Source organism: Malania oleifera, chromosome 8 (assembly GCF_029873635.1).
Source record: "Malania oleifera isolate guangnan ecotype guangnan chromosome 8, ASM2987363v1, whole genome shotgun sequence".
In the NCBI taxonomy this organism is placed as follows: Eukaryota; Viridiplantae; Streptophyta; class Magnoliopsida; order Santalales; family Ximeniaceae; genus Malania; species Malania oleifera.
In genome coordinates, this window is record NC_080424.1 from 74,523,921 (window position 1) to 74,533,956 (window position 10,036).

The 10,036-nt window shown below is 36.5% G+C and overlaps 1 protein-coding gene across 1 annotated transcript; it reads left to right on the forward strand.

Annotated features, from left to right (window-relative positions):
• On the forward strand, window positions 1-7,213 carry LOC131161760 (F-box protein At3g12350). Its single transcript, XM_058117717.1, has 2 exons — window positions 1-1,268; window positions 6,634-7,213. The coding sequence occupies exons 1-2, from the start codon at window positions 294-296 to the stop codon at window positions 7,102-7,104; spliced, it is 1,446 nt and encodes a 481-aa protein (XP_057973700.1). The 5' UTR covers window positions 1-293; the 3' UTR covers window positions 7,105-7,213.
• Window positions 7,214-10,036: the final 2,823 nt, after the last annotated feature.

Genomic DNA, 10,036 nt, shown 5'->3' on the forward strand with positions numbered 1-10,036 from the left:
ATTGCATTCCTACCCCTCTACACACTCGATCAAAAATGATCAAATTACAGTTGCACCCCTATCTCTGTAGCGGAGAACTGCTCTGACCTCTGAAGCTTCCATGTAGCCTCCAACCATTTCTTCATCAGCCGTGTCCCATTCAACAGGTTATTCCTCCCTCCCTCCCCCCTCTCCCCCCCCAAAAAATCCACCAAACCCATCTCCCCCACCTTCATTTTCCACATCCACAGGTTCAGACTCTCCATCTATTCCTCTTCAAACCCTAGAATTCTGCGGTTCGAAGCTCCAGAAAAATGGAGAATCTCCAACACTCAAATCTCCCAATTCAGGAACAAGTCTTCTCTTCTGATTATTCACTCTCGTTTTCTTATTTTCCTGAGGACGTTCTGCTGTGCATCCTCTCATTCCTTTCGCCCTCGGACGTCTCCGCCTTCGCCTGCACCTCGAAGCGATTCGTGACACTCTGTCGCAGCGACAGCAAGCTCTGGTACGCCATGTGCGACCGGCGATGGGGTTGCAAGACCCAGATCAGGAAATGGGGTGGCGGTAAGATCGCCTACAAGCAGCTCTACAGAACCCTCGACGAGTGGGAGAATTTGATGGGCTTCTGGCGCCGGAGCGGCCAAGGAAGTCTGCCCGGCGGCGTCACTTCGCCTCCACCTCCGCCCTTGGTGTTCTTCGAGTGGGGTCCATCCTTCGTCACTGGTTCCAAAGTTTCGCCATCCAAGTCTGGCACGTATCAGGTGATAAAGGCACCATTTTTGTGGATGAGTCTCTCGGCGCACGGCGAAGTGGTGAATTATCTCGACCCCGATTGTCGAATCGACTTGTCTGGGGATTTTGTGAATTCAGACCAGTTGGAGTTTTTTGACGCGGATTTGGTTCCTGTTAGCGTTAGCTTTATGGGGAAGAGTCATCTGGTTGTCGAAGAGACTCGAAGCTTTGGTTTTTCGTGTTCCCCCGAGCAAAGAAGAGCTGGGTTTCAGAGGAGTTCGAGCTCAGCAAGTCTGCGGGGAGAGGATGGGGGCATTGGGGAAGATGTGATTGGGGTAGAGAGTGGATCGCCTGGAAGTTTGCCGGACCGACTTATGTCTGAGATTTATCAGCACTTTGCGAACAGGACGAGTCCAGGCAGTGAGAGAGCATCGAGGAGGCAGAGGAAGCGGGAGAAGGAAAGGCAATGGAGTAGGAAATGGGAGCTGGAGCATTATGTGAAGATCGAAAATTGTTCTCCCACACCTTCGCGACCCTTGCAGGGCCTATGGAAGGTGATTTTTTGTTTAACTTTAAAATCTTCTTTGATTTTTGTATATCCTTATGGACTTAATAATGTTAGTTTTGTATACTTATTGAGAAGGTTATTATACCTAAGTGCAGAAAAATTTGAGACAGTGAAAAAACTGTTTGATGCATTGCCAAAAAGAGCTAAACAGACTTTTGGTCACTGTATTTTAAGCAAATATCAAGTTGTCTACTGTGTTTTTTCTTGTACCAATTTACACACCACTACTTAATCTGTGCCGGTTGAATTTTCCTTCCTTCCTTTCTAATGCTGTTAAGGAAATTGCTGTGGTAGGCACCTATCGTACATGAACTTACTAGGGACAATGAACTTGCTAAGGTAGACACTTATCTAAGAGATTGCAAAATTGTTAAAAAGATTCAAATAATAAATAATTTAGTGTTCCCATCTTTTTGTAAAATTTTGTAAACCAATAACCCTTTGAATGTAGGTGTTAATATTTGAGTTATGTGCTGCGTCTGCACACGATGAGCAACTGATCCTTTTTCTCCTATCTCAGCAATTTCATTAGCAGCATTTAAAAATCAACTGAAAAATTCTGTTGATACAAATTAACTTGGTATTTTTAAGAAGTACGGTGACCAAAGTGTCTTTTAACTCTTGCTAAAGAAGAAAAAAGAAAGAAAAACATACCATTCGATAATATGATCTTTTTTTGCACGATTGTTTGGTCGAGAAAACTACTGAATATTACTGCTAACCAGAAACGGTAGTTAACTGGAGCTGTGTTTTTTCTCACCATTTAATTTTTCACATTTTATCTGCTCCCAATGTCTATAATATTTCTAATTTTCTATTGCTGTGCTGCTAATTATTTTGTTGATTCTCTGCGAGCTTCTTATGAGTTATTTATTTTGATCATATTTCTGCGACACCTGTTTTTGCCTTTTTCAATCAAGCATTTTACTGATTGGATGATAGATTAAATACAAAAGAAGAGGGAAGAGATATATTTAAACTTGCTAAAGTTGGAAAAAAGAAGAGTAAGGACGTAGAAAATGTAAAGTGTATAAAATAATAAGGATGATATTGTCTTGGTTAAGGACAAAGACATTAAAGAAAGATGGCGAAGTTACTTTAGTAAGTTGTTTATTGAAAACTAAATAGAAGACTTAAACTTAGATTTGACAAATGAGGAAAAGACTAAAAATATGAAATTTATTCGCAAAATTAGTGTTAACAAAATTAAGTTTGCACTAAAAAAGATGAAAAATGGGAAAGTTATAGGACTGGATAACATCCCAATTGAAGTTTGGAAATGCAGATGATAACGGAATTATATGGATAACTAATTTATTTAATACAATTATAAAAACTAAGAAAATGTTAAATGAATGGAGGAAAAACGCTTTAATACCTATATACAAAAATAAGGGAGATATTCAAAATTGTAATAACTATCGTGGAATTAAACTCATGAGTCATACGATGAAACTATGGGAAATGGTAGTTTAACAAAAATCATACGATGAAACTATGGGAAATGGTAGTTTAACAAAAATTAAGGTTAGAAACGAAGGTCTCAGAAAATCAATTTGGTTTTATGTTTGGGAGATCTACCACATAAGCTATATATCTTTTAAGAAGATTAATGCAAAAATTTTGGAAATAGAAGAAGGATTTGCATATGGTATTTATTGACCTAGAGAAAGCATATGATAGGAAGTTGTATGGTATCACCATAGTTGTACCTCAAAAATTTGCTTTGAGCCCTTATTTTTTTGCTTTAGTGATGGACTAACTGACTAAGAGTATTCAAAATGAGGTTCCATAGTGTATTTTGTTTGCAGATGATATTATATTAATTGATGAAACTAGAGGCGGAGTAGAGATTGAGTTAGAATTACGGAGAGAAACTTTGAAATCTAGGCTTTAGGATAAGTAGAAAAAAGACAGAATATATGAAATGTAATTTTAGTAATAGTAGGAGGAATATTGGAGACAAAATTAAACTTGATGATAAAGAAATAAATAGCACTTATAGATGTTGGTCTAACAAGACTTAATCTCATTTTGATGATAACAAATCAAGGTTACTCAACATGTTTGTTTTAAGTTAAGTTTCAGGGCTTAAGTGATTCTTATGAAATCAAGTAAGCATGCTTAAAGAGTTTGAATTAAAGTTACACTTAAAGCTATGAGCCATAATGGATATAAAGTTTCAAGTCATAAAGGATATGAAGATTCTTGAAAATTTGCTTAAAGCTCAGAAGGATATTGGAAGCTTCATCACATGAGGACTTAGGAACTTAAATAGATCCATATTGTAAAAGTCTCATGTAAGTACTTCAAATTTCAATACTAATGATTGAAGCTCCTAGGATATATCATGGACGTAGAGACCTGGTTCTTTACATGGAAAATATTTTCTCGAAGTCCAAATTAAGTTTTCCAAAGTATGAATTTAAGTTTGGAACCAAAACATTGAAAAACTAAGTGTTGCTGAAAGGTCAGGTGACTGATGATATGTCATTAGGCGATTGAAGTTCTACTGACTTCGAAAATATGCAAAAAGAATAGGAATAGGCGTTTGACCTATCGAGACCAGTCAACTGATCCAATTCTGACTTTTAGAATGCATTATTTTTAACAGAGCACAGGCGACTGACCCTTTGTGTCCAATCGATTGATGTGTTCGATTGATGTGTATGTTTAAACGATTAATAGCGCTGATATTGTTTCCAAAACTTGCATGATTGGTTTCCAAATTGAGAGAAAACTTGAGGGAAACTTTTTGAAACCCTAATGCACTATTTAAACTTTATATTATCACACATTAGAATACGGCACGACACATATTCAATTCAAACTTTTTGGTTATACTGCTAAAATACTTTTCTGAAGAGGCTGCTGTGTGCTTGCTGAAAAACTCACGAAAATTTGATTTGATTCTGAAACTCACTTTCTCTAATCAGATTTCTGGTGATATACTTTTGAGTTTCAACTTCTATATTGATTTATTTGAAGTATTGTGATTCTAACGTGTACTAATCTGCTCTATTGAGGAGTATTCTTTTGTACAAGCAATCTTGCTTTGTTTGTGTTGTTTTTGACGATTCAGGGATTTTGAATCGTTGCCTAGTGAGAGGATTGTTCTCTGTAGAGAGGCGAGCTCCACCTTGAATGGAGAGAGGTTTGCTTCACCTGGTAACGAAGTGGTAAAGGAATCCTCAAGGTGGGTTGCTTGAGGCAAGGACGTAGGCTGTGGCCGAATCTTGTAAAAATTCGGTGTTCAGCTCTTCTTCCCTTACTCTTTTAATTTCTGCAAGATATAACCTGCATGCATGTTTTAATCTCATTGAGTACTCACTGAATATTTGATGATGTGCTGAATATTTGAGAACTTGCTGAAAAGAGGAATCTTGCTGAATATTGTGAACTTGCTGAATATTCGAACTTGCTGAACATAATTTTTGGTTGTGACTGAATCCATACTTATTTTGATTGAGTTGTTAAATTGAAAATTCAGACAAGCATACACAATTCTGAATTCTTGAGTGAATAAGCTGAGGTAAAATAGTGGTAATTGATTTTCTGATTAATGCTTAAGTGCTGAAGTAAAATAAGTTATTTTACTGAAATTATTTTTAAGGAAAACATTGTCCATTGCTGAAAATTGGATTTTGATATTGATTATATTATTGAAGCATCAGTTGCAAAATATTCAAGGTTGAATCACTGAATTTGTTTTCATGAATATATCATTGAGAATTTTTCTGAAAATCAAACTCTACAAATTGATTAACTGAATCTCTTGAAGTTTGATTTTGTATTATAAGTTTGGATTTCATATACAAATTCATATTCATATCTAGGACTCCGGATTGGTATAGTACGGTCGCTGCATGGATATATTGTTTGTGTAATAGTTGAAGTTGAAAATAACTAAGGGTTAAAGTAGATAAAAATTCTGCAATTAAAATTCTAATAACCCAATTCACCCCCCTTTTGGAAATACATCATAATTTCTATAGATTTCGATACCTTGGATCCATTATGCAAGCTGAAGGAGAAATTGAATATGATGTAATGCATAGTGTTAAAAGTAGGTTGGGTAAAATGGAGAAGTGCTTCAAGTGTGCTTTGTGATCGTAGAATACCCTTAAAATTAAAAGGAAGTTATATAGGACGGCTATAAGACCAATTATGCTATATGAATCAGAATGTTGGGCGACGAAAAAACATAATATCCAAAAAGTAAAAGTTCCCGAGATGAGAATGTTTAGATGGATTAGTGGTATAACACTAAAAGATAAATTAAGGAATGAACATATTTGTGGTAAATTAGGTGTAGCTTCTATAGAAGATAAGATAAGAGAGGGATGACTCAGATGGTATAGACACTTGTAATGTAGGCCACATAGTGCTCCAGTGAGGAAAGTGAGTTATTACGGTGGAGGGGCAGTAGAAGGGGTAGGGGTGAACCTAAAATAAATTGGAAGGAGAGTAAGGATTTAATAGCCTTGAATTTGTCAAAAGAAATGGTCTATGATAACATAAATTGGCGGAAAAAGGTTCTTATAACCGACCCCACCTAGTATGACTTAAGGCTTGGTTTTGTTGTTTGTTATATTCTACTGATTGGAACTTTGAACAGGCATGCAGTGTTTGTTAATTGATTGCAAAATCCAGTGCTTGTGTATCTGCATGGCATGTGTATGTCCTTCTGTTTGTCTTTGAGTGTCATGCATGAATGCGAAATACAATGTTCGCAGAAGGAAGATTAAATCGAGAATAGTAATATTCGTGCTTCAGTAGTTTTTCAGACTTCTCTGTCAAAATCCGGGTTGGGTAAGATTTATCAACAGTGCATCTAATTGAATGTGCAGGTAGCCTGGAAATAGCCTCTGAATTTTACAGGTTAAGGATCGTAGAAATGTGCGTCCAGTCTGCCAATTTGAGAGCTGAATGCATGAACCTTGCACTTCATAATCTAGTCACTATGCTTTGCTATTGCTCCCTCATATCCACTGGAAGACAGGAAGAGCTGCATCTCTTTCTATACTTTAATTTCCAGTTTCTGCTTGATTTTGGAGTTGGCTTTGTTTTCTCATTTCCTTCTGGATCCTCTCCAGACGATGGATGCATCAAGTTGTAATATAGTACCATTCATGACTAGTGGGGATCCATCATCGGTGGGCCCAGATGCTGCTATGCATGGTTAAGATATTTCTGGCATCAACTTCTCAATTTTTTCTTCCGGAATTTGCATTGTTATTAGGTGCTAGCTTTTAAACTATAAAACTGGGTGGCTAATATGCCAGTATAGCTTGTGGATGCTGGAAGATCATTATCAGTGAGTTGATGCATTCTCTTGCTCCCAACTGCAGGGCATCTGTGAAGGCATGAACTTGGACTTTTATCTTGTCGCATATGATGACATTGGGGGCATTGCTTGTCGAAGGGTGGGGGACTCGTATAAACCATTTTCTGGCTATTCTCCAGTTTTTTGGACATCTGACTCGACTTTTCTCGAGTCTCCTTTTTCTCGCGAAGAAGTATATCTGTATGAAAGTCGCATACATCTTCAGCCACTTGAAGCTGCAAATTGCATTGATGGTGGGTCTGCTTTGACAGAAAATGAAGAGGTCTCAGGCATTCTCTACATTAATTCAAGTTATGATCTGGTTATTCCAGATTTGGCAGGAACTGCAAATCCTTGGCATGTGGAGGGAAGGATTTGGCAGTACAGAAATGGGACATTTGGGTTTGGTTTTCTGCGGGACAATTTCATCATAGACCTGAAGCATATTGCCCAAAATGGTTGCCTTCTTGATACTTCAGTACTTTATTCTGACTGAATTTCTAGTTGGGAATTGTCTTATGTATAAATCAGCTGTGTAGCTGGATGCCATCAATCCAACATGGCATTGTGTACCATATTAATCACAAGCTTCACCCATTCCTTCATTTTTATATCTTCTATTTTTATTGTTGTTCACTGTCTATATTGGTTGCTAAGTTCAATTAGATGCCGAGAATATGTATCTTTCCTCATTTTTTGATTATGTTGCGTATTTTTGAACAGCAGGGAGGAAGCAAGAGAGTTGTCTCTAAAATGAAACATGAGTTTCTTGTTTCTTGTTTCAGCTCGTGGCTTTATGTACATGTTTACTCATTATAGATTGTTTTAGTAATTAGGAAAATATTAATTGCCATAGCCTATTCGTCACATTACTTGGGATGTTGACACATAATTAGCTGTTTTTTAAAAACAATATTGAATCAATAATCTTGAAAAAGGTTTTGGATAACAAAACAATTAATGGTGACAGTGTACTGTTGGTTTACTGAAGAAATAGGTGTATCTTGAATTTTTTTGCCACAATTTCAAATCATTTGGTATGTCTTCTTGCAATTTGTTTAGAGGGCTTTCTTATTTATCCAAATGGCTCAAGGTCTATTTGGATGTTCCCTTTCAACAACACCATTGCTGTGCACTAGGTCGTAGTTCAGGCAGGGCAAAGTCTTTATAAGTTTGGAGTCCATCTAGTTAAGCACAATTCAAAGGTATCACTAAAGGTGAAAGTCCCCACGCTCGCTAAGTCCATCTTCTAGTTGGAGAAGAGCTTCTCAGCCACCGCACCTTTGGCAATAACTTCTTGTGCAAAGGCCTATGTTTGGACTTTGCTACCTTTACCTTCTCATCAGAACCTCCTTTGTGGCTTTCAACGTGGCTTCTTCCTTATTGAGTTTCTCATTCAAGTGGATTAGACTTTGCATTATTTACGCAAGTTGGGCAACATGAGCTCGGGCTTCAATGTCTTTCACCCTTTAGTTTAGCCTGCTCTTTATCTTTTCCCATTTGAAGGCCAAGTAGCTAGTGTCTCCTCCCTCACATAACTTTATGGAGCAAAATGCTAGATCAGTAAGCTCATTGAACAAGGTTGATCAATTAATAACATAGAAAACCTACATTAATCAAAATATATAATACTTGGATGCCAAAGATTTTGTTGTCAATCTAGATTCCATGTCCCTAGGCAAAACGAACCTCTTAAAGCCTAAAGGGCAGCCTTGACATTGGTGTGGCTTTATAAGACGGAGCTACTAGTCCACAAATCCACTATAATAGGAAGATGTTATTAGTAGCAGTTGGGTTATGTGGGGAAGGGCATTGGTCATTGTAAACTAGTCTTTCTTTTGAGCTGGCAAACCCAAAACTACTATCGAAGTCCATGGCCCTTGTCTCTTCGTGACATGGTTAAAATAGGGGGCATGCAACTTAATTACACTAGAATCCTTTTCTAGAGTGCCTAGGTAGTCATTTTTTCTCTATCCTTCTTTTATGCCCTCTCCTTTCAAATCAAATATTTTTGCAAAATAGTAAAACAATCTCACTTCTAATGACTTGTTAGCATGGTAAAAATAGGCAAAAGTTGTAAAAGGAACTAATCAATGATCATGAAGGAGTCATAAATTTGTCAAAAATAAACCTACTTGCTGTAATCTTTCTTCTTCACATAAAGCAAACTTGATTACCTCCCATTGCTAAGCATGATGAGAAAAAAGTGGTGGCTTGTTGTGTTGCTAAGCATCCCACTGGTTGGTAGGAGCTACCACTTTACTGCCAATGGTTCCCTTGACAAAGGATGAGATTGCCTCTTTCTTGGCCTCCTTATGTATGGTTGGAGGCTAGCCTAGAGGGCTACTCAGAACTAGCCTCTCCATACTCATAAATACATGGTTTATTTATTTTCAATAAGAATCTATAAGACTAAGAAACATAAAAATGGAAGAATGCAAGTTGAGAAGACAAAGCAACGGAATGACCTCCTCAAGAGATGAAAGTAGAAGGTAGAGAATAAAGAAAATATATAAAGTGAATGGAAATATACATAGTAGAGTAGAAGAGATGATCAATCCTAGCAAAAAATATCAAATCAAGTTTGAAAAACTTTGTGCTTTGAGGAAAATGTGAGAGAAACTAGAGTTAGAGAGTGTATAAGAAGAAAAATAAGGAGCTTTAAATTTCATATGGGAAGGAAATTTGAAATTTTATATTTATGGAACTCAAATGTCCAGTAAAGACTAAAATTCAACTCAAGTGCAAATAGTTCCCAATTTTCTAACTAAGCTAGTCAAAGGGACTTATTAAAGAAACATCAGGTACGCCTTTTTAACAAAGCAAACCTTAAAGGTTAATAAGCAATAATCACATGCATCAACTATACTTGGAAATCCATCCCCATCTTGATCACCTCACTTTTAAAATTTGTGCCTTTTCATAAGAACTAAATTAGATTAAAGCCACTTGATGACAAGGTATGCATGATAGATCCCAACTAATTTTGCATTGTTTCCTCAATTTCTAGTTACTAAATATTTAAGTATAGGAGGGTCATTTTTTGCATCCTTCTTCAACTAATTTCTAGTTTAGTTATATGTTCATATAGTTTTAGGGCTTGTTGACTAATCATCCTAGCTTGACATCAATTAGTCGCAATAAGAACTTTCTTGGAACATCAGTTTCACAAATTCAAATTTGGTAAAGTTTTAATGTCTTAATACTTCTTAAGAAAACCCAAATTCAATATAAACAACTAAAATACCATTCTATTCATACTAAAATTAAATATTAAAATTCATTTAATCCAGACTAAACTCTTATTGTCTTGTAATTTTTATTAATTCAATTCCTTGATGTTGGGAATTAACAACAAATTCCAGAAACCTGTGAGAAACAAAATAGAGAAAGAATACATGCCAAAGAAAAATCAATCACACGCACAA

What these genes read in the sequence shown, in the direction of transcription:
- LOC131161760 (XM_058117717.1), top strand. Translation starts at nt 294, where the DNA reads ATGGAGAATCTCCAACACTCAAATCTCCCAATTCAGGAACAAGTCTTC. An exon ending in CCTTGCAGGGCCTATGGAAG is followed by an intron (nt 1,269 to 6,633) that starts GTGATTTTTTGT and finishes TCCCAACTGCAG; the next exon opens with GGCATCTGTGAAGGCATGAA.